The sequence below is a fragment of the Orbicella faveolata genome, unplaced genomic scaffold (assembly GCF_042242905.1).
Source record: "Orbicella faveolata isolate gen_17 unplaced genomic scaffold, um_ofav_v1 contig_1, whole genome shotgun sequence".
Lineage (NCBI taxonomy): Eukaryota > Metazoa > Cnidaria > Anthozoa > Scleractinia > Merulinidae > Orbicella > Orbicella faveolata.
The window spans coordinates 37,586,478-37,614,256 of record NW_028301536.1 but is presented as its reverse complement, the minus strand read 5'-3'; the positions used below and the strand labels follow the sequence as shown (position 1 = coordinate 37,614,256).

At 38.0% G+C, this 27,779-nt stretch overlaps 3 protein-coding genes across 5 annotated transcripts; 1 reads left to right on the top strand and 2 right to left on the bottom strand.

Annotated features, from left to right (window-relative positions):
* Positions 1-268: 268 nt before the first annotated feature.
* On the bottom strand, positions 269-5,706 carry LOC110044967 (uncharacterized). Of its 3 annotated transcripts, XM_020750551.2 has the most exons (6): positions 5,523-5,706; positions 4,345-4,476; positions 2,922-3,011; positions 2,298-2,440; positions 1,273-1,407; positions 269-1,146 (listed from the first exon to the last, which is right to left on the bottom strand). In XM_020750551.2, exons 1-6 carry the CDS (start codon positions 5,683-5,685, stop codon positions 1,120-1,122), a joined length of 690 nt encoding a protein of 229 aa, XP_020606210.1. In that variant the 5' UTR covers positions 5,686-5,706; the 3' UTR covers positions 269-1,119. The 3 variants fall into 3 exon arrangements, with proteins under 3 accessions (XP_020606210.1, XP_020606211.1, XP_089131316.1); XM_020750552.2 differs by lacking the exon at positions 2,922-3,011; XM_089275190.1 differs by lacking the exon at positions 269-1,146 and having other exon boundaries at positions 1,168-1,407.
* A 9-nt stretch (positions 5,707-5,715) lies between these two features.
* LOC110044965 (glutamate-rich WD repeat-containing protein 1-like) lies at positions 5,716-15,285 on the top strand. The gene is made up of 14 exons (XM_020750550.2): positions 5,716-5,873; positions 6,604-6,747; positions 7,288-7,334; positions 7,905-7,982; positions 8,628-8,696; positions 9,352-9,466; positions 9,572-9,657; positions 10,275-10,442; positions 10,905-10,948; positions 11,283-11,421; positions 12,278-12,402; positions 12,886-12,957; positions 13,071-13,272; positions 14,299-15,285. The coding sequence occupies exons 1-14, from the start codon at positions 5,732-5,734 to the stop codon at positions 14,401-14,403; spliced, it is 1,536 nt and encodes a 511-aa protein (XP_020606209.2). The 5' UTR covers positions 5,716-5,731; the 3' UTR covers positions 14,404-15,285.
* A 1,445-nt stretch (positions 15,286-16,730) lies between these two features.
* Positions 16,731-27,720, bottom strand: LOC110044968 (ras-related protein Rab-21-like). Its single transcript, XM_089275200.1, has 8 exons — positions 27,404-27,720; positions 25,899-25,958; positions 22,410-22,465; positions 21,523-21,574; positions 20,232-20,295; positions 20,060-20,114; positions 19,426-19,514; positions 16,731-18,569 (listed from the first exon to the last, which is right to left on the bottom strand). The coding sequence occupies exons 1-8, from the start codon at positions 27,530-27,532 to the stop codon at positions 18,406-18,408; spliced, it is 669 nt and encodes a 222-aa protein (XP_089131326.1). The 5' UTR covers positions 27,533-27,720; the 3' UTR covers positions 16,731-18,405.
* Positions 27,721-27,779: the final 59 nt, after the last annotated feature.

The following is a 27,779-nucleotide window of genomic DNA, read 5'->3' as shown; positions in this document are numbered from 1 at the left end:
TTATTGGACCAAGTTTAACTTTTAAATTAACTGAATAATCGTGAACAGACACTTCAGCTCCAGACACTTCTAACTCGCTAAACACTATTTTAAGAAGTTATTGTTAGTTAAATAACACAGTTATGATTATATGTAAGTTAATCGGATGACGGCACAATTAGGACAAACGATTTGGAACATGGTCTGTGCTCTACTCCGTTCTTCTAAGTATTCGATAACAAAAACAGAGTTTTGTAAATGTTGTCCGTTAAAATAAAGTGGACGAAAATTCAAATTTTCAAGAAAGACTTTTCGGTTTAATGGCTATGAATGGAGTTCAGTTCTGTCTGTCATGATACGTATTTTTACATAGCAGGAAACGAATAGCTAATGAAACTTTTTCACTCTCCCGTCATCGACAAAGAAAAATTAGTTAATTCGAAATTCAATGATCACTCCGAAAGAACAACAATGATAACTCCGGTGACTGAGAACTGAAAGCAGTATCTCTCCATATCCCATGCTTAGCAGCCAATCAGAACGCCAGTAAGCCATTGCATATTACCCTGGTCGTATATTGCACTCTGCTTCCCGGCATTTGTCACCTGTCTCGGGATTAATGGCGGTTTGCGTTTGAAACAAAATGTATATAGGAATGGGTCGAAACAGCCTCGGATCTTTGTGTGAAGTCCACGGACATATTCAGGAATGCTTTGAAATGATCGAAAATGATCACAAATGTTGGAAGTCTTTGTCGGCGCAAATTGTTTGTCTTCTGGAAACGAGTTCAAGTTCAGGAACATGGCACAAATGAGCCACACGTGATCGGGTTGACACGGAATATTAGAGAACTGAAGAAACACGAATCAAAGTAGTGCCAGAAACTACATATGTACACGTAGCAGACTTACATGAATCGACTTTCGATCAATCAGTATCAATCTCCAAGCGACGAAATCGCGAAACCAACACACCAGTAATAAGGACCTACACAGAAAGTCTTGAAACTGGCCGTAAAGTACATATAGCTACAGGTAACTGAAGGCAAACCGATAAAATGAACTGGATGGCTTTATAGTTCAGCATAACCTTTGAGCAAATGTTCAGGAATAAGTAGCAGTTCTGCCAAAACATTCATTGTCATCTTCCAGTTGTCGAGGTAAAAACCTAGAAAATAGACAACGCAAAAATCACACAAAGTCAGCGAGATAACACACTAAGTTCCACATTCAGAGAGAATTTAGTTTTGGATACACAGTTTGAAACAGGTAGTAAAGTATAAATTTTTTTTACCTTTCTCAGCAGATCTTTGCTGAGTGATTTTCCTGTTTCTTTCGGTGCGGATTGTTCAGGGATAATCTTTTTTGTTTTGGTGTCTTCTATGGCTTGATGCTGCTTGAAAGTTCTCAGTCTTTTTTCAACAGGTTTCTGTAAACAAATGAGAATCACATGTGCTTAAGTTTTCAAATAAATAAATAAAGTTAATGTTGGACATAACAAAGTTTCTACATTTTTTTATAACTGTAACCTTCAGTATGGACCTTGAAGCCGTCAAACAAAATTTCCTGATATTTTCCAGATCAAACATTTAGGCTTCTTTCCACACAGCGGTCAAAACAGAACTATTGAAATAAAGTGTATAAATAATCAATTCAACGCCACTTTACTTACAGTTGCACTCGCCTTAAGTTTTGTACAAATTTTAAGAAAGACATCACCCACGACGGACGATGTTTCACCACATTTTCGACATCAAGAACAAAGTTGGAAATACCACGCGAAGCGGACTATTTTTTATGTACTTCAAGGTGTTTGCAAATGTGGCTAAACACTGTCTTGAGTGTTTGATATATCTTCTCAACTGAAACTAAAACTAAGGAGAAAACGGAGAACTAAAATCCTAAAAATCTATGTTAATTAAGATCAGATATCCAAACACAGTGACTGGTATGATTTCCTTTACTTAAACTTGATGGATTGTGAAATATGAGAGAACACATAACAAAACGTTGCAAAAACAATAGCACTCGACAAGCAATTTACCAGCTGACAAGCTGAATTATCTTGGATTCCCCAAAATGCTTTTAACTTTCTTATCTTTTTCAACCTTCTTATCTTTAAAGTTTGAATTCTGTTGAGATTGTGCACTAATTGTTTGACTGCTGTAAGGATGGGGGTCCATTTAACCTCTGCTTGATCAGGGAGCTGAGAATAAAGCATGTTCAAATATCTGTGGGATATGCAGTGAAGTTGTCTATACATGACTGTGTATTTTTACTCTGAGTGAATTGGGGGTATACAGTATACTGTAGTCTTACCTGATCAGCCCTCTTTCTTTTCCTTGTTTCCATGGCATCTATAGCTTTTCCTTTCTCCACATTTTGTAAATAAAAATTGGCCTCCTTTTTAGCTTGGGATATTTCCGTTCTCATTCTTTGTTCCTTTGTAGCTTTCTCATAAGCTACGAGATAAAAATAACATTCAAGATAACATACTAAGATTAGATTAAGTGTATTTAGCATGTCAAACTACATGTCCCTTGTACATAAACAGCCAAAAACTCTGTTAACAGGCACATCTCATGAGCACACACTTGCTGTAACCTACATTTAAACAATACAACGTTTATTTGTTACCCTCCCATAAAATAATGAATATACCTATTAAGACCTAGGTAGACCCTTTTTGGGATCTCAAAAGTATCCACACATGAGAGGTTTGACAAGGCAACAAGACTGCAAGTGCACTAAAGTGTAATACATGCCGAGTATGACTTAAAGTAAACATACATTGCATGTGCGACTACTTAAAGAGGGAATCAAGATTTAAAGTACTGTCTACAGAAAGGCTTAATCCACACTGGTTAATCTAATGCAATGAAGAAGTTGATTTGTACATTATACTCAGTAAAAACAATACAGACTATGAAGATGTTGGCATACCAATCTTTTCACTGAGATGCCCCCAAAGGAATTTTGGAAGATATTTTATATTCCAGATGTCATCATGGTAATATCCTCCTTTCTTTCCCCCTGTAAATAATAATTCAACTTTTTTTTTTAGTGTGGGTAAAGTCTAACTAAACAACTCAAGACAAGATAGTTAATGAATCAATTGTATAATAGTGACCAACCTCTTTCACCCCTCCTTAACACTAAAATAAGACAGTTTTACCCCAAAATTTGACAGGGCCTGGTTAAGATGAGAAAGGATTGGGACAAGACACAGGTGCATCTAGTCTGGCCCAATGCATTTTCACACATACCATCATTCTGTGTTCATATTGATGTTAAATAGAAAACGTAAGCTGCAAGCAGTCGACTCCAAAAAATATATGACTACTTTCTTTATAACCACACCCTGCATCCTGTCTTTTTACACTCCGAATGATTGTTATTGATCAATGTCTTTGCCCTTTTGTACTTATAAAGGGGCTGACATTTCATTTTCTTCTTGTCTGACTTGTAATTGACATGGTCACTTTCTGGGAGTGAAAACTTGCTAGCATTTCATATATTATTATAAAAGGTGAGTGTCTTCGAGATGCATGTAAAAACTCCATGAAGGTTCAATTTTGTGGGCAAGTCCAAACTTTCAGGCATTTAGTGTGGTACTTTTTGCTGGTTTTCAAGAAAGAAAGACCCTCAAAAGGAGGTTTACACTACAAGTTACTGGGAGGGGGACTGAGTACCAAGAATGTAGATTTACAGCTGGGAGCCTGGAAAAATACCCATCTTCCATGAATTTTACTGGTTGACAAGACTGGGAGACAAGGAAGTTGAGTAAATTTTAAAAGGCATTTCCCTGACTACTACCCACCTATGACAAAAATATTTCCACTTGTTTCAAATCTTCAGTTACATCCCTAGGTAACACCTTATACATGTATCTGCTCGTGTGTTTGTACCACAGTTGAGGTGCTATATGTGACCTTTAAACTGTGATGGCTTTCTGAATAGTCGTTTTAGTCCTATACTGTAAATTAAACCATATATGTATGTTTCTTTGCCCAGTAAATGTTTCTTATCATTCTGGTTATCTAAGTCAGCTGAAATCTGTAAAGGTACTTAATATGTATGTTCAACAGGTGTTCTAGTAAATTATGTTGAGAAAAAATTTAATTAAAACTTCCCCTATCCTTTTGTCTGACATGGGGGATAACACTTTAGTGTAAGATTGGTTATCTCCATAACAAAATTGAGTATTTATGTTCTAAGAAGAGAAGTGGATCCCTTAAGCATTTAGCAACCCCATCCAACCCTCCATCCAAACTTTTCCTAATAGCATTTCCTTTAAATCTCCTCTTGGATCTGGCAATGACTATGCCCAAAGCTGATCAGTTAGTAACTACTTCAAGACAATTACCGATAGGTGTATTGTTCAAGCTTTGTGCCACAGCTTTTGCAATGCATTTGTCTTTAAATTCAATCCATCCTTCAGTGAATAACTTTCTTCCACTTCCACCATGTTTCTTCCTCTTTTTTCTTACAGAGACATCTAGAAACCAACAAAACAAATAAAACTGATTTTCAAGAAGCATTCAAATAACAGACCTGAAGAGACTTACAAATGGAAAAGTGTTAAGAAACACTGTGTAAAAGCAATGAATGAGTGTTCCATTGATTTGGTTGCTCATAATAATAGATAGTTAACAACTGCCTCATGAATTGGAGGTAGGGAGCCCGAGGCATCCAGGAGCTTCCACTATTGGCAGCCAGCCATGGTAACCCAGCCATGAGGAATCCTGGCACATGCGCAGATCTAAATGCCACTGATTGTGAAGCAAGACTTGCGCTCCTTGTTGTTAACCCTGTTAAATTACAATTAATGTCATTGTTCCTAGTGAAAGTAAGTTAACCGTGGTGACTTGCAATTGAACCAGAGCTATTATATTAATCAAATACAAACAACTTGTGATGGTGTTAATGGGGGAACACTGCCTTGCGTTTCGTTAGCCCGTGCAACTTCTGGTGATTGCGTGACAAAACAGCCTTTCTTATCTCCCCAGCACTACGAGCTGAATGAAAGACAGCATGTGCTGGATCGGACAAGAGTATCGGTTAGCAAGTGATGTTCAAAGGCGACAAAAAAACAACAAGCTTGGGGGAAGTCGCTGTGCAGACTTAACCGCACCACACAGGAGTGACCCTTTGTTAATTATGCAGGAATACATGACCGGACTCAGGCTAGGACTGTCCATCGCTGACATTAAGAACACAGAAAACACAAGGATAACCTAATAAAGACGTATCTACGCTTTTGCAGCGGTTAAAACAGAAGAAATTACGTTTAGAAACACCTTTTGTCCTGATAAGCGTCTGTGCTTTTTAGCGGAAAAATCCCATCCCCACGTTGCTGCGAGGTTGACTGCGAGATACTGGGTACCCTATTTGCTACGATTTGCCACTATTTGCCACTATCCGAGACTGTTCGCCACTATCCGCACTATTCGAGACTATTCGTTCTATTCGCTATTCGCTATTCGGGTTTTCCAGACACCCCTACGAAAGTCGAATTAACCACCGAATCAACAAAATTCTTACCTTCTGGTTGCAAGAAAAGTCGCCCTACTTCTCCATATTGTGAAAATATGTTTCTTATTTTAGCTGGTTTCATGAATGGCGGTAATCGACTCATGTAAACCACACCAGGATTTGTTTCTTTCGTCTTTCTTGTCGACGGCGTTTCTTCCATTTCGTCGGCCATATTGAACGTACTGGACGAGAGAGGTCTGAGTACGATTCAGCGGCTTATGTCTTACCGTACACACTTCATGTATGCCTCATTTCAACATTTACACCATTTTCTTTACTCCTTCACACGTGGGGCATCGCCAATTTCACTTGTTTTGGACCGTATATTGTGTGAAATGGCAGACGAAGGATGTATTGAAGGTTTGTTTATTAATTGCAAATATTCCCTTGTCGATCAAGTAAGCAACTGGTCAAGAACAAATGCGTGATCTGACTGAACTACAGACCTTCAAGAAATTAGACGCTCACACTAGTGCTGTGTTTACATGTACTCAGAGGTCTAAAATCCACAATAAGTATTATAAGCGAACTGGAGTTGTCCATTTATTTTAAAGTTAATGGCTACTACCCCGTCACTCCAGATTGTTGAGTTCTAATTCTACCAACTGAAAAGTAATTGGAATAAGCAAAAACAATGTGAGCAACACAACATTGACAAGCTTTATTACATAGAAGAAACCTGCATAAACATCAGAACAGAAGGAAAAAACCGCTTCTTTTCTTTTTGTTGGGATGTACATGTTGTTATGTCGCTCAAGTAACATGTACATGTAGCAATACTTTCAATTGGTCTTGTGGCGGTTTTCGATATATTAAAGTTCAGCTCGGCAGTGAGGCTTAGAGAACACAAACAAAGGAAATTGAATGACATGTTTATTCATTTCTTTTACTTGTGTTCTCTAGGCCTCACTATCAAGCTGAATTTTAATACATGTATATCGAATGTGGCCTATTGTTATGTACATCCTTGGTCAGAGAAACAGGGAGGTGCGAAGAGCTAAGACCATTACCAAGAACATTCCAGTCATTTTAAATATTTCTTGAAACCACAGAGCTGGTATCCCTGAAAAGTGTGTTTTCTTATGCTCAGGTTCTGGTGATGAAGAAATGGAAATATATGATAATGATGAAGAGGGTGATGATGATGGAGATGACGGTATTGAAGTTGAAGATGATGACGATGACAAAAAAGAAGAATCCATGTCACCAGTTAATGGTGCTGGTTCTAGTACAGGTACAGTTGTATTAAGGACTCTCCACAGCTGTCCTTGTGCCATGTTATGCCTCGGACTGTTCTAAATCTAGACAAGTACTTGTCACTAATGTTATATATGCACTGTGTTTGTGTGATGTTGAAATGTTTTCATTTGAAGCTGTACCAACATTGTAGCAATGGTCTGTCCTTCCTCTGTCCTTCCTCTCCCCTCCTCAAAGATACCCATGTTACTACTCAATCCCTGTGTATAATCTCCCTGTGTATAATCTGATCTACTGGAATTCCTAGTGGAAATATGTGTTTTTACTTATTGAACATCAACACTCACACCAGCTTTCAAGCACTCAGTTTGCTAAGTTTAACATGCACATGTTTAAAAAAAATTACAGTGATTTGATCAACATCAGTTTCAATAACCTTCACCCTTTTTATTATGGATGCTTAGACTGTATGCACCTTACATGTGACATGTTTAAAAGTTAAACATGTCCAGGTACACTTCTGATTACTTTATGTACCCTGTCAACCGATTATGACAAAGCAAACTTTGAATTTCAGGGAAAAAGAAGTCAAAGTTAAAGACCAATAAAGAGGAAAAGACCAAGGTACACTGTTGTCATGTAATCTGTAAATGTTAAGTAGTGTGTTGTTTGAAAGGAAGGGAAATTTTTTGGTTGCACGAAATTGCCTATGAGATACCCTCTGATCTACTGGGAAGGTCTTTGGTAATTCCAAGAGGATGGGAGGGGGTGGTAGAAAGCCCCTGTAGTAAGTTTAAAGGAGAATATGAAGCTAAAGTGGAACTCTTATCTGGTTGGGAGAATGGTCAAGCCAAAAGACAATACAGAAAGGGTACGGATGTTACTTGAATTTTCTGAACCACACAAATTTAGTCTTGAAAGCTATGCTTTTTCTGTTCATTTTCATCTTTTTTTTTTTTTTTTGCTTACTAAATCATGCAAAACTGACAGAAACTACAGAGTGTAACATGGAAGTTCTCTTCTCTCTCAGTTCTCCCTTGGTCATGTTTAACATGTAACTCAATTGATTTAAAGTTCATTCTCATGGATTTCCTAACTCATGATTTGGCAGAAGTTCAGCTGGTGATAACAGTAAGCTACACAGACATGCAAAGAGAGAATTCTATTAACAATAGTTTCTTGTGACCTCATTAGGTTTTTCTTCCTGGAGATGAGTTAGAAGAAGGGGATGAACTGACATATGACAGATCAGCCTATGAAATGTACCATGCTGTAAGGCAATCTGCTGTTTGTGTCAACAAGTAAAATTCATTTTTACTAGCTCACTTAAAATTTACAGTGTATATTGACAATGGCATGCCTTTTTATTAAAGGATCAGCTTCATGTCTGTCAAGAATAGATGATGTACCACATCCAGTGGCAGATCTAGACCTTGAGCCAAAGGGGGGGGGGATTTTTTTTTTTACACAAAATAAGAGGGGGGCTGGCCCCCCAAGCCCCTTCCCTAGATCTGCCACTGACATCTTGAAAATTGTTAACACTAGATGAAAAAATGGATTTGCTGAAATTTGCCTTGAGGAAACATTCTGTAAAAGGCCAGAGTAAATTTGTAGCAAAAATGGTAAATGCCACATTTGCCACAGATTCACTTAGTTAAAAAACTCATCGTTCTTACAATGTATGTGCATGAAATCTGCCCCAATCATCTTTAGTTACTGTTCTGTCTGCTTTTTTTTTTTCTTTTTCCATAGTAACAGTACTGTGGTCAACCTTTAGCCAGCTTTCTGATAGGTCTTAAAACTCTAATAAATATAGAACATGTGCATGAGTACAATCATGTGTCTTTATTTTGTTAATATTAACTTATCAAGCCCACAGGATGGGGATTTTATTGTTCTATTCATGCTCTTTTTTAGGCTCAAACAAATGCTCCTTGTCTAAGTTTTGATGTCATATCAGACAGCCTGGGAGATTCAAGAACAGAGGTGAGGGTTAAATTACAACACAGAAAAAAAATACAAATCATCTATAAGACATATCTGGGTACATAGTGTCTCTGAATGAAAAGTTAAGTTTTTACTGTTGGCTGGCCCCATAATGTGATATATAACTGAAGTACTCACCTGCGATCTGTTATTCAAATGACATGCTTGTACATGTACATGCACCTGAATTTGGATCCAAGATTAGCTTTCAAACATCATCAACAATTCCAGTTTCCCACCTGGTAAAATAGGTCCTTTACCTTGGGTCATAATACCTTGTAGTAGTGATCAGATGTGTGGTTTAATGACCTTAGAGCTATGTCCATACCGCTGGCCTCTGGACAGCTACCTACACTGTACTTGGTTCAGCCTTGCCAGATTGGTGTACTTAAGGTTAGAGTTAAAAGAAAGAATGACCCCCTGCTCTTGCAGAAAGTTGGTCGACTGAGAGACCCTGGTAATGAGGTTGGTAGTAGGTCAGGCTTGAGGCTAACCACCCCATCCTGTAATTTACATGTAACACAGTTGATTAAACCATCCAGCTTAAACCATCCCTAAACAGCTAGGCATTGAGCGATATTGAGTTACTAAAGGCTAAAAGAGGTTAGCCATTTGTGTTGTGAAGGCTTTAACCAGGTGCAATTCTGTTTTCCAGTATCCAATGACAGCATACATTGTGGCTGGAACCCAGGCACCACCAGGAAAACAAAATCATGTCATAGTCATGAAGATGTCTCAGTTAGACAAGACTCTCCAAAATGAAGAGGAAAGTGAGTGAAATGGAACATCCATTGGCTGTGCTTAATCTCAGTTTTGATTGTTTCCTGTTAAAATCTGCTTCCGGTAATTAATTAAAATCTGTTGATATGTACCAGGTGATTCTGATGATGAGTTGCTGGATGAAGAACCAGATTTAGATACAGCCATGTTGAACCATGCTGGTGGTGTTAATAGAATTCGGGTAAGGTTGTAGCTTGATTATAATTCAATTGATATGAAAAGTAATTTTAAATTAAGGTTTGAAAGAAATCAAGCTGAACCCAATCAAATTTCACATTTAGTCTTTCTTGGGGTGGTGGAGGGTTATTTAGAAGGATGGCAAAAGTTATCTTCAGTAGCATACGGTAACTGCAGCTGCAGCTCTAGACTTACCCTATGTTTTAAATGTTTTATTCATGGGAAAAGTCAGTTTCGAGAAAAAATCTGGTACTTCCCATTAAGAAGTTTCCATCCCTTGTACTACCCAGGAATGTGATATATTACAACACCTTATTATCCAATTTTTGCTCTATTATCTGTCAAGTGGTCGCTTATGGGAGGTTAAATAAAAGAAAATTTCAAACTCTCTAAATGTGGTTGTGGTTGATTACAAGAGGTGGTTGCTTACAAGAGGTTCCAAATATAGTGATTTGACTTGGAAACTTTTGGTATTTTGGAAAACTGGTTGCTGAAGAGAGATGGTTGCTTACTAGAGGTGGTCTCAACCAGAGGTTTGACCGTATATCATCTGAGTGTGGTAGTTCTAGATTTCTGTAGCCTCAATTGGCTATTAAGATCATACAACACCTTTCTTGTCAGTTTTCATCAATCCCTGACCGGCACATTGCAGCAACATGGTCTGAGAGAGGCAAGGTGCACATCTGGGACACCTCACAGCAAGTTATCTCTGTTGATAACCCAACGACTGCCGCAGGAGCAAGCCATTCAAAAGATGTCAAGCCACTGTTCACATTTGATGGTCATCAGGTAATCTAGTGCACAAAATAAAATAAATAAAAATTATGTTATTTGCACTAATATTCAGAATTGAATACAAAAGCTCTTGATTAAAAAAAAAATACATTCTTGCAGGGTAGCTAACCTACTGTACATGTAGTCCTAAAAGATCAGATCCCTCATCTGCCAGCTTGGTCAGGCTAAATAATTCCTGCCAGGCCTTCTCAGCAGCTTCTCAGTAGCTACTATTAATAAATAATACTGAAAAAATAGCTTCTCAGCTTCTCAGGCCTTCTTGTACACCTTTGCCAAAGGATTTTAATTACTCCACTCTATCCGTTTTTGGGTTTTGTGCAGGGTTTTGTGTGTTAACTTAAAATTATCAGTGTGTGGTTTTGGGCGATGAAGAAACTATTTTAGACTTAAACTTAAAAGCCTTTTTTCTGTCATTTGCTGCATACTCACTCATCATGTACATGTTGTTTTGTCAAGGTTGAAGGATTCGCTATGGACTGGTCTAGAACTGTACATGGGAGGTATGAATATGTCACAATGCTATAAATTCATATTGATTTCTCTTTGATTACAGTATATATATTCACTGTTTCTTTCTATGTGAAGTAAAATGTTCTGTGAAGACTTTTATTAATAGTAGGTTGATATGGAAAAGGTTGGATGGGGAAGGGCTTGCATTTATAACAGGAGGGCCGGTCAAGAGTATGTTTTGTCAACAGGCAGATATTAAAAGCCTAATATATATTAACCAGAAAGGGGAGTTGTGACAGGGTTTTACAGTATTTCTTATTCATTGTGCAGCGGTAGTACTGCAGCGCTTTCTGGTATTTTTCTTCACACTTTCTCTTCTGACAGGTTAGCAACTGGTGACTGTAAGAAGAATATCCATCTGTGGACTCCAGTGGAGGGGGGCACATGGCATGTTGATCAGAGACCCTACAGTACACACACAGACTCTGTGGAGGACATACAGTGGAGTCCAAATGAACAAAATGTAAGAGCCAACAGTTGTGAACTTCAATTCTACTCTGTTAACCATCCAGGAAACACCCACGGGCTTGTTAGTACCCAACTTTCACCAGTGCTTTACATCGACTCTTTAGAAACTAAAAGAAATCCAGGGCGAGTCTTACCTTGTACTGACTTGTGTGGTCATCAGTGGGGACAAAATAATGGATGAGAAGTAATGTTGTGCGAGTAATGATCCAGAAGTGACTCAGCACCAGATTCCTTTCATTTCTAAAGCGACGTGAATTGAAACCAAAGAAAATGACGTAGATGTATTTACCTTCAAGATTATTTCGAGTTATGGCAGATGGTTTAACCAGTGAAGTATATATGAAATAATTCATACTTCATACAATAATTCATACTTTCATCTACTACCGCAGTTCAAATATGAATTATTTCATATATACTTCACATCATTTCACTCACGGGAAGATATGAACTCAATATTGACCTCGCTCTCAATGTGTGGCTTCATAGCTCAGTTGGTAGAGCATCGCACCGGTATCGCGGAGGTCACGGGTTCGAATCCCGTTGAAGCCCTGATTTTTTTTTTTTTTTTTTTTTTCAGGCTTCTTCTTTCCAGTTGCTTAAATTGGAAAATTTACTGCGATGATCACACTTCACTTTTGGTTTAACCAGTGCTAGGCACCCATCTTTTTTGTGAACAGTCATAGAAACTTTGGTATAATCTGTCTGAAATAGAACCAAGGCCTTCATCAGAGTAGTTCATTAACTCCATGCGTGAATTTTACTGCATTGCTTTAATCAGTTGCACTTGATTTTGATCTCAAAACTTATGGTGATTTTTATATATTTATTTTAATTTCTGTGTTTGTCAGGTATTTGCATCATGTTCAGTGGATAAAACAATAAGAATATGGGATGCGAGAGCAAAACCCTCTAAAGCCTGCATGCTGACCACGCAAGCACACGACGCTGACGTAAATGTGATCTCTTGGAACAGGTTAGGATTGCATGCACGAGTTCTTTGTTTCAGTGGAGGAGGCTGCGAAGCTGCAAGGAGCCTCGTGGCTTCGCAGCTCGTAAAATTCCCTCGTGGCGTCGCTCCTGACGTCGTCCGTGGATCCGCCGTCAAAGCAAAGAACTCGCTCGATAAATTCCAGCAGCTAGGCAGGTTATAGTACTTAGTCAAGACGGTTTGAGCCGGGACAAATTTCTGATCGGGGAAATTCCTTAACAACATGAAGTACATGTATCATGGCGAAAAGCTGACGTGACGCCTTTCGTTCTTATTGTATGGCTTTTGATTGGTTAATAATCATCGGAACCTCTTCGGGTTCTTCAACGAGAATCTGCCGAAAAGGCCGCATGTTGCCATTGCCAGGACGGCCTACCCTTGGAAAATCTAGGAAATCGTTTTTATGCCATATGACCTGTACGTCTACAGTTCAGTTTAAATTTACATTTTGACCTTTTTTCCTTGCAGAAATGAGCCGTTTATTGTTTCTGGAGGTGATGATGGTGTTGTAAAAGTTTGGGATCTCCGGCAGTTTCAAAGGTAATGTATAACTACTGGGAAGTTCTGTACAGTTATGTACCTCTGTTTGAACCTGAGGTACTGGGAGACTGGCTCTGACTGTGTGTCTATAACGTATCTGTATGTCTCAATAGTGGTGTGGCAGTGGCGGTTTTCAAACACCACACAGGTCCCATTACATCAGTTGAATGGCATCCAACAGACAGTTCAGTGTTTGTCGCGTCTGGTTCAGATAATCAAGTCACTCTGTGGGACTTGGCAGTGGAGAGGGACAACGAAACAGAAGGGAAAGGAAGACATCTGGATGTTCCTCCACAGCTACTGTTCATTCACATGGTATGCCAACTTAGTTTGCTTGCGAAAAAGAATTCTTTCGGTTTGTATACTTGGACTTTCCCGCAGTTGGAATGGTTTGAACTTTGCACGTAAAGAGTTAAACGGTGTGGACGATGGACCAGGGACGGATCTAGGGAGAGGGTGCAGGGGTGCGCACCCTCCCCCCCCCCCACTCCCCCCTCCCCCGAGATGAAGCCTTCTTCTTCATATTCGCTTTTAAAATTTGTTTACCTCGCCAGTCAGTTACGCCATTCCTTAGTGGTGCCCTCCCTCCTAAGCAAAATCCTGGATCCGCCCCTGTGGACGATCGAAGTTCGTAGTTGGCTTCGTTGAGGAACTGTGAGAAACGATGTTGAAAAAGTAATTTGCTATTTTGGGAGATTTTTCACAGCATACTTTGTTCCTGCAGAAATTTGATGATCTTGAGGGGAACACAAGCTAAAGGCAATTACAGTAATTAATTAAAGTGAAAGTGAAAGCTAAAGGCAATTAAATTAATTAGAGTCAAAGTTAAAGTAAAAGTTAAAGTTCACTACAAAGATCAACGACGTTGACGGAACCATAAGGTTCTAAAGACAAAGTTTGTCTCAAATTAAGCCGCGTTAGGCAGTGCGTGCTATTGAGTTGTACGATTTCTATCGTTTAAAATCCCTCTAATGGACCTTCCAGTAGCAATCAAAGTCACGCGTGCGCATTAACGTGACACACGCCTTCTACTTCATGGATGGAGCTTCTTGAAAAATGTCAACTAGAAAATTTTTAAGTTCTTATTTTCATCATCCATCGAAATCTTCTCCGTCTTTCCTCGGGAAAAGAAACGAGAAAAAACAATGAATTTAGAATACCAGGATATCAATATCCGAGAATGAATATGGCATGAAGACACACGTCTGTAAAATTCGACTCTATAGCGCTACATCTAGGCAATGAAAAGAAGGGGAAATTTCCTAATAGTTCATGCACGTAACTTTGAGTTGTACAACTTCGTTCACATGCACTGATGTTGTTACCATGATCTCCTTTCAGGGCCAGAAAGATATCAAGGAGGTGCATTGGCATCACCAGCTTCCAGGTGTATTAATAAGCACGGCTGAAAGTGGCTTCAATATCTTCAAGACGATCAGTGTCTAGTGGCAGAGAAAATGTCATCTTGGTGTCGTGCCTGCCAGTATCACTCAGTGCTACGCCATTTGTATTACTTCCCTGGAAAAGCATTCAGAGAAACTGAACAAGAAGAAGAACTTCTTCAGTTTCATACTGAGGGCCGCCTAAAATTCAGTTGTATCGTCCAGAAATGATTTTAGTTGGAGGAACCGTTTTACACAGCCATACTATACATTGTCCTCGGTGGATTTAAGAACTCGGCGGATTCATAGCGGGAAACTCTACATGGTCGTCACCTCAACGTGACCATGTATAACGACAGTGGTAGCTTTTAAATTATATTATCTTTTAAAATTATCATGCATCTGATGTAACAAACGCAAGGATAGTGCAGGGTACCTTGCGAGACCAAGATTCCCTTCTCTTTCTGCTCGGTAAGGGAATCTCTGTCTCGTAAGGCAGGTACTGGAAGAATACGGGCCTGAGGACTTGAAAGTAAAAAGGCCAAGGGCGGATAATCTCCCAGTACAGTCCTGAGCAAGCTTGGTCAATAAGAGATTTATTACACGATTGAAATGTATAGAAAAAATCCCACGATCACGGACTAGAAAGACACCGTGCTACTCTGGTTGAGAGCCGACTCGCCCTTCAATCAAATGTCACGTTAAAAAAAAAAACACTACAACTCGGATTGTTTTACAATCCAGCAAGAGGTTAACTTTGTTCCTTAAATACGAATTTTATTAAAGACAGGCATACTTTTTATTCTGTATTACATGCAACTAGGCAAGTATAGGATCAAATGAATGTGTATATTAACTTATTCTGAATGGAATGAACGCGACGATATAGCGATTGTATCGATGACCTTGACTGCAATGTAGTAAACAAGAAATAGCAATGTCTTAACTAGTGCTTGTTTTTATCTTGTTTGTCAGTTAATTAATTTATCTAATTCTACGTTTCATAACCTTTCTATTCAACAATTAGACTACGAGCCTGAATTTTCTATGAGCGAATATACGAGCCGTAGCCCAGTTGACTATCGCTCATAGAAAACTAGGGCGAGTATGCTAATTGTTTTAGTTCAAAGGCTTTAAAGGATGACTGTGCAAAACCTTCAATTCTGTGTATTTCTGGGCCAAAACTTAAGAATAATTTTCAGTTTCAATTTCTTTCAAGAGCAGCACGGGCGAGATCGTTGTCTATCAGCGATTATAATTCACCAACAAGTTTTCTCCGATTCTTATTGGTTTAAATTGATCACGTGACGCGTTAGTTTTGCCCATATAGCCCGTCCGAAGTAAATACCCGGATGGATAGTACTCGTCAGTAAATTTTTTCCGCAGACAATCGGCTCATAGGAAAAAAATTAAAAGATTGATTGATCTGCATTTAGTGGGGTTTTATCTGTTTTCTTTTTCAACTTTGACATCTGACTTGCACGCTTTTCATCTAAAAAAGTTGAAAATAATTCTATATGACTTCTGAATTGGCGCGCGGAAGAAAAGTTAGGGATGAAAATAAAGACACTGGAGATTATGATCTGATCATAATCTCATGAGACACTAGTCTTATAACCTCTTGGAAATTTGATGTTAACATTAGCGTATTTATTTAGTTTCAAAAACATCAAATTTCCGCGGGGCAACTATCGGCTGATAGTTCTCGACAGAAACACTCTTTTAAATAGAAATCGACGCGGGAACCAATCAGATTCACACTACGCCGGAGAAATTTGAAAATGCGGCTTTATTCATACGGTTGGGGAGAGGGGTTAGGCCTACCGTCCACACTAACCCGTCACGAAAACGGAGCTTTTCGAAAACGCTCTTCAAACCGGAGGAATTTGAAAGCGCCTGTATTTCGTTTTAGTGGGGAAAACATTTTTTAAAAGGAAACTGGAGCTTTTCGAAAACGATGACGTCACGTTAAGACCGATAATCATGTGATTTATGATTTCCCTGTCCAAGGTTTCCTCGAACACAAATCCAAAATGAGCGACGATTGTTGCCTTTTCAAATTCCTCCGGTGTAGTGTGGACGGACATTTGATGCGTTTTCAGAGTGAAAACGCCGTTTTCAAATTCCTCCGGCGCAGTGTGGACGGGGTCTAATGATATAACCATTTGACTCCTCGCCCTCGTTTTCTTTGAGCAGATGGTCAAAGAGGCGTAGCCCAGTTGACTATCGCTCATAGAAAACGAAGGCGAGTAGTACAATTATGTTAGCAGACACTCAAGAGGATTAGTCTTAAGACTTTTTTCTTGGACAACACTCGCGATGGTTTGGAGTAGCCCTAAGTTTGGCAGGGTTTCACGTTTTATCAACGATTTTAAAGCCACATAACTCAACTTTCCAATTTGTATTTCTTTTATTGATAGGACTAATAACAAACTTCCAAAGAAAGGATAATGAGACATCTTTTTCATGTTCTTATGCTAGTGCTCATGCTTGCGTCGTTGCAGTTTGCAAGTACAATCATTGTTGTGCTATACCAGTGGCGGATCTAGGGGAGGGGCCGGGGGTGGGGGTGGGGGTCCTCCGCAGAAGGAAGAAATGCCGGCAGGGCAAGCAAAATAAAACCGGGCCCCCCCTTGGCTAGAGGTCTGGATCTGCCACTGTATACGCTCAGGGGTTAAACTCAAGTTGACATAATAGTAACCAGGCTAAAGCTTAACTTTGCTTCAGAACTGATACTTCCAAAATTCCAGCTGACTGTCATCATCTCACGTAATATTACTTTTGTCCTGTAAATTTTATTTCCTAAAAATACATAGTTACTGTGCCTTCGTTATCATGACATTTACTTTGAGGTAATCTTTGCTTACAACATTGTTCAAATTTTTTAGACATTCCAGTATACCAACACTAGTTTATATACTGTACAATTCGCAACTTTACAACAAGAAATACATGTTATTCAACATTCGACATATTCCTTTTGTATTTGCTGCAGCTACCAATACAACATCAATTTATCACATCTTACAGCTGTTAGGATAATTTAGGCAGAAAAGAAATAATGTATTAACTAAACAAAGACCATCCTTCACATTACATAAGTTTCGTTACAAGTACATCTAACAGTTTTTTTGTGTCAGGCCCAGTTCACGTGTCGTGCTTCTGTTGGGACCAACTTAATCCAGGAATTAAGTTCGACGAAAGCACAGCAGAAGCATAACATCTGAATCAAACTTTTGAATTAAGTTCAGCAAGCAATTAAGTTCAACAAGCTCTGCCGTGCTACACAACTCTGGCAAGGCAGCAATTCAAACGTTGTGCTTTTGCCTTGCCAAACAAAAGTCATAAATTATATTAATGTATTTTGCTGGGGTTGCATTCCAGCAGGGAGCTACGATGAGAATTTTATGTGGCTTCAGTAAATCCTGAATTTGGTACGACTTTGGCACAACGTCTGAATCGGAGTCGTGTTTCCGCAGTGCTACAGACGAAGCTAATTGTAATCAAGTCCAGCACGGCAAAAGTCTGACGTCTGAACTGGCCTAGCCTGTGTCACGGCCACGGCTGTAAGACAGGTTAAGCTGGGCCTAAAGTTACTCAATATATGACTTCTACGACAAGGTTTAAAATAAAACAATATCATGTAATCAGACTAAGAGAAAATGGCCATCATTTTGCAGTTTCATTATAAAAATCCTTTATGACTGCACTTTCTTTTGAAAAGATTATTTATGGCTTTGACCATTTACATAAACCTGTAGACCTTTTAACGGTTTTGTTTTAAAATTCAACATCTAATTTCCGTACAATACAGGTATATCTAATGTGACAAGTAATTAGAATAAAGAGAATACCCAGTAACTGTACCCTGGGAATAAAAGTGCTAACTTTATAATAGGGGAAGACTTACTACTTTCAGAGACATTAGAAGTGGTTACAATCCACTTCTTGCTTGCCATTCATGTAACTACATTTTCTCTTCACAAAGTATAGTTCATTCTGTGTTCTATACTATACAGATTACTCATTAATTATAACCATACAGCTGCAATGCACACCATAAATTCTATGATCCTCCTCCTCCACCGCCGCCACAACAACCTCCTCCACCCTGTCGCTGGGCGGGTTGTTCATCTACTATTACCACATTCTTCCGTCTGTTATTTCCTCTCTCTACCACACCATCACGTGCAACTTTAGCATCACTTTTTTCTTGTCTTTCCAACATTTCTTCAATAGGAAAGAAAAGATCACAGCAAACACACATTGTTGGGCATTCTTTAGACAGCACAAAGTAAAAGAGGTGATTACATGAACCTATATATTATACTTTTTGGCTACATACAGCTCATTTTCTATTTTAATGTGGCTAAATGTAATTTAGGCTAAGTTAAACGCGAAACGCGAAGATTGCTGGCCAGCAGTTTCCCTCAGACTGAGTTTGGGGTGGCCGGGAGATTTGTGCAGGGGTGCCTGGATTTGATAGCTCGGCTTTGGATGTCAAATCATTCTGTGTGTTTTTCACTGCTAGACAGTTCTCGTTAAGCTTTTATCCCAGCCTTGGCTTGAGGGTAAGAATGTGGTAAGTATCTTGTGTTTCCACCGTTTTTTTTTTTCAGTGTGATGGTGCCTGGTGGTTGACGCTCACAGGGTTGTCATGGATACCCTATGTGCTCGGTTTTGTTTGCTCTTGGGCTCCACCATCCTTTCAAGCACCATTCCCCAAGCTCATCATTTGTTGATGAGTTTAATTTTTCTAACAAAAGCAAATCACTGAGACAGAGAGGTGAAAAGTGCAGTGTTATGAAAACATTTCCTTAAATGCAACTTTGTTGGAGGATGGAACTTGGCCATAAATTAAATAAGAGTCATTCCAACAAAATAAGTCATCACTGTATTTTAAAATAACATACATATCACTACTAAAATGTTTACTACACACGTTAATAAGTTTTTGGTTTCAATCAGCAGTTTATATAGTTTCCTTTTTAATCAAATTAATATCAACAATTCTGACTGATGTCATGACTGCATCTAAACATATGATGACCATATCGCATGAAATAAGCTACAAGGGAACACTCACGTTTTGATAGCTCAAAGAACATTTCTTCAATGCCCTTATTAAGTTTTGCTGATGTATGGAAGTGTTTTGCCCCTACTGTCTTGGCATATCTGAAATGGCGAATCACAGAACACCTCTTATAAATAACAAATTACTGGTTTGCATGAGTTGGAGGCTTAAGAGCCAAATGTTTGAAAAAAATCTGAAGGTGGCTTGGGCTTTACATGTATGCTCATCTGTACATTTGCCATCTTCAATATGATAATGCTACAAACATTCTCATGTGTGTGCTGCAGGAGTGGATTAATTCATGCCGTATTTCAGTCAGAAAATGTCTTTAATCTTTAATCATTTTTTTACGCGGTAAAAATTCATCAGGTATGATAAATTACAATAAAATGTCTACGATCCTAAACCTAAAATTCTATTCCTAATATTATATTAACTTACAACAATATTCTTAATTCAAGTCACCGGACTTTTAGTCAGGTGATACAACCCTTATTTCCAACAATCACTTGTTATTTTTCGAAGATGTTGACAGTGTCTGGGTCAGCCAATTTTGATTCATAATAATTTAAATATTAATTTTAGTTTGTTCAGTGTCACAAGAAGATACATGTATCTTTAACTACTTAGTCTATAACAAACTTACGCATCTGCCTCTGATGCATCAACATGTCTGTCTTTCTCAAGGTCGATTTTGTTACCTATAATAATTACAATTAAATGGGTTACTTGAAATAATACCTAAAATTGTGGCATACAAAATTAATTTTAGAGTCCATGTTTATCATTCAACAAAACAGAAAAAATCTATTACGTACCTGCTATACAAAGTGCAATATCTTCTCCTAACATTTTCTTTAGCTCTTTGACCCAGTTCTTTACCTAACAAGGTTAGCCAAATAAATTAACTTAAATGTTCATGGACCAAATGCCTGTGAACAGACAATACAGGCCCTGCTAAAAACACATTCACAGACAGTTAGATTGGTCTTCAATTGGGTGTCAAAAGTAATCAGGCAATTACTTTGGTATTGGTTTTGGTTTTACTATGGTTTGAGATTGGCTGAGTAGTCTAAAGGCTGGTTTCCACTAGCGCATAAGCATAAGCTGACACACTCAGACAGAGTAAGATGTTGATAATTAGCACCTTTTGTTTGGGACATTTCCAACAAAAGCCACTAATTATCAGCACTCTACTGCTTCTGCGAATGTCGGCTTATGCATATGCACTAGTGGAAACCAGCCTTAATTGGTACATAATTGGTTTGCTTTTGGTTTTATGACACTCACTTGAAAATCACTCTGACTATAAGATTTATCACAAGCCTATGGTGAGTACCCTGATTTTGATGTCCTCAGCTACACTTCCTGAGCTGGAGACATTTTGCTTAGAGGCGAATGGAATTCTGGAAACCATATTTCATGTAACTGCTGAAAATTATAGCGTGTGTACATCTGTCCCCTTAGGGGAGGGGGGAGATGTAGAAAGGCTACTAAAAATTATGGAAATTAGTAAGATTTATTTTGTAGAAAACAGGAAGAAAAAGATAATGTTTCCTGCCAAAATTGATGAAAACTGCTAAAATGTCATTTCCGGCAGCCATTTTCAACTTTTCTTCTTCCAGTTACCTCGATAAAAGGAGTGTCAGAAAATAACCAATCATAATATGGTGGCTGGCTTTCCTTTTATGGAAGTAACTGGGAGGAGAATGTTCAAATGGTGGCTGTTCAATTTTGAAACATGATCACAGTTTTTGACTGTCTTCTTCAATTTTGTGACGACAAAAACCTGTTTTCTTGCTGTTTTCTATAACTCTTTGTAATTCTTTATTTCAGGTGATCAAATAAAATAGGAATTCTAGCCTTCAGTTGGTCACTATCTGTGTTATAGATGCTTTGCTCTAGATGGTGCTTTTTATTGTACATGAAACATTGTCAGGAGATACATGTGAGTTTTAAAATCAAATTTATAGCTATACATTTGCACTAGAAGAAACAGTTTGCATTACATTCTAATTTACAAAATGATCTTGGTTTTAAAGTAGGATTGCATGTGTACATGACTGTAACTTTTATTGTAACTATCAAATACACTGTAACATGAGTTACCTTGAAAAAGGAGTCTTCATCTGTTATATCATAAACTAGAATTGCACCATTGCTGTAAAGTACAAAAAACACAATTAAATCCTATGTGCAAAACATTATATAAAGATGAACTTTTAAATTAAGATAAAACAGTGGTGTTTTTTCTTAATCTATCATCAATTAAATTCTTCAGGTTTAGTTTTCATAAATGTATGTGAAGTGTATTGCATAATTTATTAATAATGGTAATAGGACTGAGTGGAGTCCAATTCGGTCTGTAATCATACGAGTGATCAACAAAATCGGACGACCGCGAAGCAGGGGTCCGATTTGTTAATCACGAGTATGATTACAGACTGAATTGGATGACACGATGTCCTGTTACCAATTAATCAAAACAATTACAATTTCCCACAAAAGTGAAAGTTTCATTTGATAAAGAGCTTTTTATTGTCATTTTAAATATCATAATTATAAAATATGGAAAACAGTCACCAGAGACTAAACCTCCAAAATTTTACAAAGTCAGTCTCAGTCAGTGGTTACTATAGTGATTGTAATCAATGTTTTGATTGGTGGATTTAGTGGAGAGGACTTAAAATGATTGGCTCATGTAACTGTCCGATTACAGGTGTCCAATTACAGCCAACTGTCCAATTACAACTTTGCAGATTAATTAGAGCAAAATACAGCAGTTTATGCACCAATCACATTTGAGGAAATTGTAATTGTTATGATTAATTATATTATCAAGTGTCATGTCACGTAAACTTATGTCACAATTTGAGTGGAGAAAAATTGTTGTGTACTGTAACAGTAGCGGTAAGTGTTAGTTGCTAAGTCATCTACATTACTAAGATATATAAAAGTGAGATTGGTGTACACGTAGTTGATTGTTATAATCCTACCTATCTCTATAGTAAATAGGTCCTAAGGCATGAAATCTTTCCTGGCCGGCTGTGTCCTGTAAAATTTGATGGTATTATTTAATACACATATGAGGTATCAGAATCAGGTGTTCCATTTGACCATAACTACAAAGCACTTAATATTCTTAAAGGAGAAGGTCACTCCAAAAACCGTGTATTTTTTTCCATCATCAATAAAAAATTCACATTGAGTTGAGTTACTCACCGTTGTTTTCGCTTCTGAAGTGGATGCAATTCCAATGAAAAAGAAGTGAAAAGTTCGACACTGGGAGCCGCCATTTTGAAAGGATCTTGAAGGCCAGGCCGCATATCCATGACGTCATTCCGTCCGAGAGTGTGCTTGTTCTTTTGAGCTTTAGTATGGCTGCTCTTGAAGCCAGAACGTGCTAGTGATTCCACGGGAGATAATAATCAAGTTGAATTGAATGATCGGTTGGAAAATGCTCTGTGGTGTACTTGGGAGAGATGTGCAACCATACCGACGCAAAGAGAATGTGTTTGTTGCCGAGAACAGCCGGAGTAGGTCACCAAGATGAAAGGTACATTTTGCAGTACAATTGCAATGGACACAGTGGAAGAGGAGGTTTATTTTTAATTGTAAATTGCTCTCAGAATTGAACTAGTGGCTTAAATAAATCCCCAGTTTAGTGCTTTTGATCTGATTTGTCTTCATTTTTATGTTACTGGTGGTTCAATGCGGAGGGAGTTCAAACTGACGAGTTTTCAATGGTGTGTTTAAATCGGGCGGATGCTTTCCACCTCATAAGTCTATGTTTTTACTTATAAGATTTGGATACTTTTTGCCCGTGCTCATACGTGTTTGCCAGGTTTCTTTACACTTATGGACTACGTGGACTCTTGTGAAATACGCAATGACTTTACATGTAAGATGCAAAGTGAAATCAACATCTTTGACGTGAAATGTGAAATTGACGACATTCCTTCCTTGAGAGAATTGTTATTTGTCTCAGTGTTGGAAAGCTAAGCATATGTAATAAATTTTGGATAGACGAAAAAAGTATATACAACTTTCACATGCGTAAACCAGCGGAAGGAAAATTGACTCTGCGAGTGTGTTTTTCATATCGCATGTGTCGTGTTTACTGGCATTGTTACTTGACAAAGCATGCAGTAAGATTATGGCTTCATTTTTTTACCATAGCACAGCTTTTATTAGCAACTGTAATTCCCAAAAATAATGTGAATGAAATAAAAAACGTCCTTAATTAATGATGAATTGTGTTGATAAAATTGAAAACAAATTTCAACACATTTAGACAAAATATTATTTACATGCGGATATGGGATTTCGCTATAGCAGGACTTGTTATCAGTAATTGTCGATATTTTGATAGGACTGATGTACAATTAACTACTCCTTCCGATGTATTTCAAATCAAATTAGACAGCATTTAAAATTTGTGAGTATTTAAATTCATCCCTAGCTGTCAAGGCTGATTATTAAACACGCTCTAAGTTTTCAGCTCACACAAAAGATTTATAATCGAAAAATTGCTTTTTCGATAAAAGAAAACCAAAGCAGGTTAGTCTGACATGTAATTTCAAAGAAATCTGCAGGGCATTTGAAGTTCCCACAGCACTCTAAGAAATTTAATAAATTCACCCAAAAAATGCATGCAGTCGCTATGCATCAATGAACACGAAAACATGAAAACCCTTGCGCTAGTCTACGAAAAATAATGAATCAAAGCTTGCAACATGGAAGCTTTTTTATAAATGCTGGTAAGACTGGTAAATGAAGAATAGAATTTCATTCAGCCATTTTCCCTGTTATTATAGAAAAAAAAGCGGCAAACTCATATATACATGCAAAACCCGTGATTCACGCTGTTTTAGGGTCTTTTCATGAAAAGCCTGAAGGGTTGAAAATTTTTGGCAACTTTTTTCTTGAAATTCGAGTCCCCGTCCAGCAAGGAGCTTCAATTTCTTGCGCAGAAATAATATTTACCAAATCAAGTCAACGACAGTTCTGCCGAGCAAAAGTATTTTTAACAAATGAAAAGTATAACTGATAGCTACCTCTTTTCATTCCTTGCGATGTGCCGTTCGCTTGCAATGCGTGCCTTTACAGAGGCCTTCCATTGAAAAATTGTCGGAAAGCATTTTTCAATGACCTACTTCTTGTGTTTCCACCCACAAGCTCAAATCGGCATTCAGTTTTGAAACAGTTGTCTGTGAAATGCTCGTTGCACACGTACACATTTTTGAGTTTTTTTGGCATGAATCTCTCATCCCGATGTAGCTGTTCGAACCACTTCTTTGGCAATTTTTTGTTCTTTGCAGGCAAATTAAGGAAAGTTACTCCTCTTTCCCTAACCTTTTCGGTTTGGGTTTTACAACCCGGGGCTCAACATTTTAGCTCACAACTGAATAAACGAATTTAGAACAGAAAAGGAGAGCTTTAGCCTTTGATCTTCGCGCCAATTCGGACTGAATGACATTACGGATATGTGGCCTGGCCTTCAAGATCCTTTCAAAATGGCGGCTGCCAGTGTCAAACTTTTCACTTCTTTTTCATTGGAATCGCATCCACTTCAGAAGCTAAAACAACAGTGAGTAACTCAACTCAATGTGAACTTTTCATTGGTGATGGAAAAAAATATGTACACAGTTTTTGGAGTGACCTTCTCTTTCAAGTGTGTGTTGTATCTCAGGAGTTGAACACTGAGCAGGTCACTTAGCTATTTTATTAACTTAACGTTGATGAAAGTAAACTTACTGAGCACTACAGCTGCATTAATTCATGAATAAATTACATGTAAATGAAAAACATTCCCTAATCCCATGGGGAGCCAAGGTACCTTGATATCCTATTGAGATTAAAGTACATTTTTCATTTATTAATTTATTCATGTATTTTTTGTTGCCATGCTTCCTCCAAAAGCATAACTCCCTACTCTGCTACAATTTTTACAACCCAAAATCCCTCTTTGTTGTGGCAAAGGACAAATGCTTGAAATGCCAGCTTAAAAACTCACTATGGTGGTTGACTTACTTGTACTTGTAAAACAATTTCTTTCAACAATAACTTTGCTTATTTACAAAGTGTAAAAAAAAAAAATAATACATAAATAACTAGACTCCTTAAGAATAGACAAACATGCCTACTTATATCCAGTTTGACTGTAAAGAGTACAATCTTCCTTAGCTCTTAGGATAGGATGTTAGTCCATCGCAGGCTGTCTGTTAGTCTCAGCAGTTCAACACTACGCATTGCTGCACATGGGTGAAGAAACAAGGGCATGAACCATGGGCTGAACCATCAGTCCTCATGTTTTAAGTGTCCTGTACCACAAACCACTGAACCACAACAGTTTGACCATACTGCCCATACTGTAACTTGATTACCTAATTTTAAATCAACTGGCTTGCCTATATTGCAATATTGACTCGCTGATTATCTATATTTATACTGTAGACATTTATTCTTCAAATCAACTGACTTACCCAAATTGCAATGTTGACTCGCTGATTATCTATATTTAGTCGTTTATTCAAGAATGATGCCTGAAACAAACAAAGGAACAAACAAAGAAGAACTTGTATCAGTACTGTTTGCAAAGATGTCTGTAGGAGTTCTGCCCTCATAATCCTGGAGAGAATTTTAAAGAAACTTGAAGTCCGAACACAACCACCCTGTTACAGTTTGGATTGATTAATTTTAAGAAATAGAAAACATGTACTGTGTTTCTATCAAGCAATACAAACATGAGTGAAAGTTTTGGAGAACGAGAAATGTTGTGGGAACACTAGCCATAAGGCAATTACTTGCACATTTTTTTCGAGTTCTCTCAAACTTTCACAACTGTTTCTATGCATGCCTTCAGCCTCATCAACTATCACCTCATAGAAATCGAGAGCGAATAATCTAATATTGTTAAATAGAAACATGATTCTAAACCAATCAGCACACATATTTTCTTTGGGCCATTTTCTAAACCCTGTTAGTATCTATCTAACAATAACAGGACAATTTAGTTTCCAATCTCATCCCAAGTGCAGTGCAGGTGTGGAGACTACTTAAATGTGTGGTGTACGGTACAACTTGACAATATACACAACAAGGAAAATAAATAAAAAAGGGAAACAGGAAAGCAGTTATTCAAAAAAAATGGAGTCTCAGTGCAGTTTTCTATTTTGCAACATTGGGTAGTAGAGCATTAAATCCCTATTTGGCCGTGGGAAGTACTGTCATGATAAGTGTCCCGGGCTGTAGGGCTGAGTTGAATAAATTGAGACAGGTGTTGTCTTGTATCCTTATTGTTTGTTTACTGGAACATTCAGATATCTTTGAATCTGTACCACTGATTTACAAGGGGTCATAAAAGTGTAACTTACAACTACAAGCAGAGTGAAACTGGACACCAACCTAAACAAAGTAATTAATGTTTCTCCAATCAATTGAAAAAGGCATGCTGACACCCAGTCACAAACAGATTAAAGAAAATCATTTAGTGACCACTAAGTAATTTGTATTTCAGACTCTCGCAAATTCACTCAAATATTCCAGAGAAACATATATTTTCACAAGTGAGATTACTGTCAAAATTTAAGACTTCTCCTAAGGGAAAGTTTGTTTTGGGATGACGTATATAGCTAATTGGAGCTTCATGAAGCAATGTGTGATGGACATAAGCTTACATTTGTACAATATTGACTTGAATTTCTCGATAATGTACAGTTTTCAATAATTATTCCATTATAAGCTCGGGAAATTGTAACGCTGTTAATCGCTCATCTATTTAATTTACACGAAACGTGGGAAATTATAACAAGTTAGCTTAATTCCCCAAAACAACATCAGTTTGGCGATTTAATCAGTGTTCCGTAAGAAATGACTTGGCAATATAAATGAATCAACTATTTCCACCAAGCATACAATCTTATTTATCGCTAGGTGTGATTGTCTCGTGATGAGGCATATGCTTCATCAAAAACGGCGAATCACTTACTTGCAACGTAGTTAAATGTTTATCGTTGAACTTGTCTTGTACATAACGAAGCATGAGGGAAGTTTTCCCAACGCAGCCCTCTCCTAACAGAACCACTTTGAACTGGTTTTTCCGCGACGCCCCAGCCATCAGTAAGATTTTTTATCAGTTCGCAAGCTTAACTCTTCACCAGATGCGCAACGCAAGAGGATTTTTTGCTGTCTCGAGGTTATTTCAGCTAGGTGCCGGACGCCATTTTCAGTCTTAAAACACTGAAATCATCCTCGTGACATTGACGTCAACTTGCCGATCGTGACGGAAATAAGTTCGTTGTGCTTCGGAGAAAACTCGTAAGGAAAAGCGTACCTTTTGCTACAATTCGATTTGGCTTACATGA

Bases quoted from the DNA above. Each gene is read 5' to 3' on its own strand.
- LOC110044967 (XM_089275190.1), bottom strand. From the start codon at position 5,685: ATGGCCGACGAAATGGAAGAAACGCCGTCGACAAGAAAGACGAAAGAA. The intron at 4,477-5,522 runs GTAAGAATTTTG...GTTGGTTTCTAG, and splicing joins ACTTTTCTTGCAACCAGAAG to ATGTCTCTGTAAGAAAAAAG. The intron at 1,408-2,297 runs GTAAGACTACAG...ATTTGTTTACAG, and splicing joins AAAGAAAGAGGGCTGATCAG to AAACCTGTTGAAAAAAGACT.
- LOC110044965 (XM_020750550.2), top strand. From the start codon at position 5,732: ATGTCTTACCGTACACACTTCATGTATGCCTCATTTCAACATTTACAC. The intron at 9,467-9,571 runs GTGAGTGAAATG...GATATGTACCAG, and splicing joins TCTCCAAAATGAAGAGGAAA to GTGATTCTGATGATGAGTTG. The intron at 10,949-11,282 runs GTATGAATATGT...CTCTTCTGACAG, and splicing joins TCTAGAACTGTACATGGGAG to GTTAGCAACTGGTGACTGTA.
- LOC110044968 (XM_089275200.1), bottom strand. From the start codon at position 27,532: ATGGCTGGGGCGTCGCGGAAAAACCAGTTCAAAGTGGTTCTGTTAGGA. The intron at 25,959-27,403 runs GTAAGTGATTCG...TGTTTGTTTCAG, and splicing joins AACATTTAACTACGTTGCAA to GCATCATTCTTGAATAAACG. The intron at 21,575-22,409 runs GTAGGATTATAA...TGTACTTTACAG, and splicing joins CCTATTTACTATAGAGATAG to CAATGGTGCAATTCTAGTTT.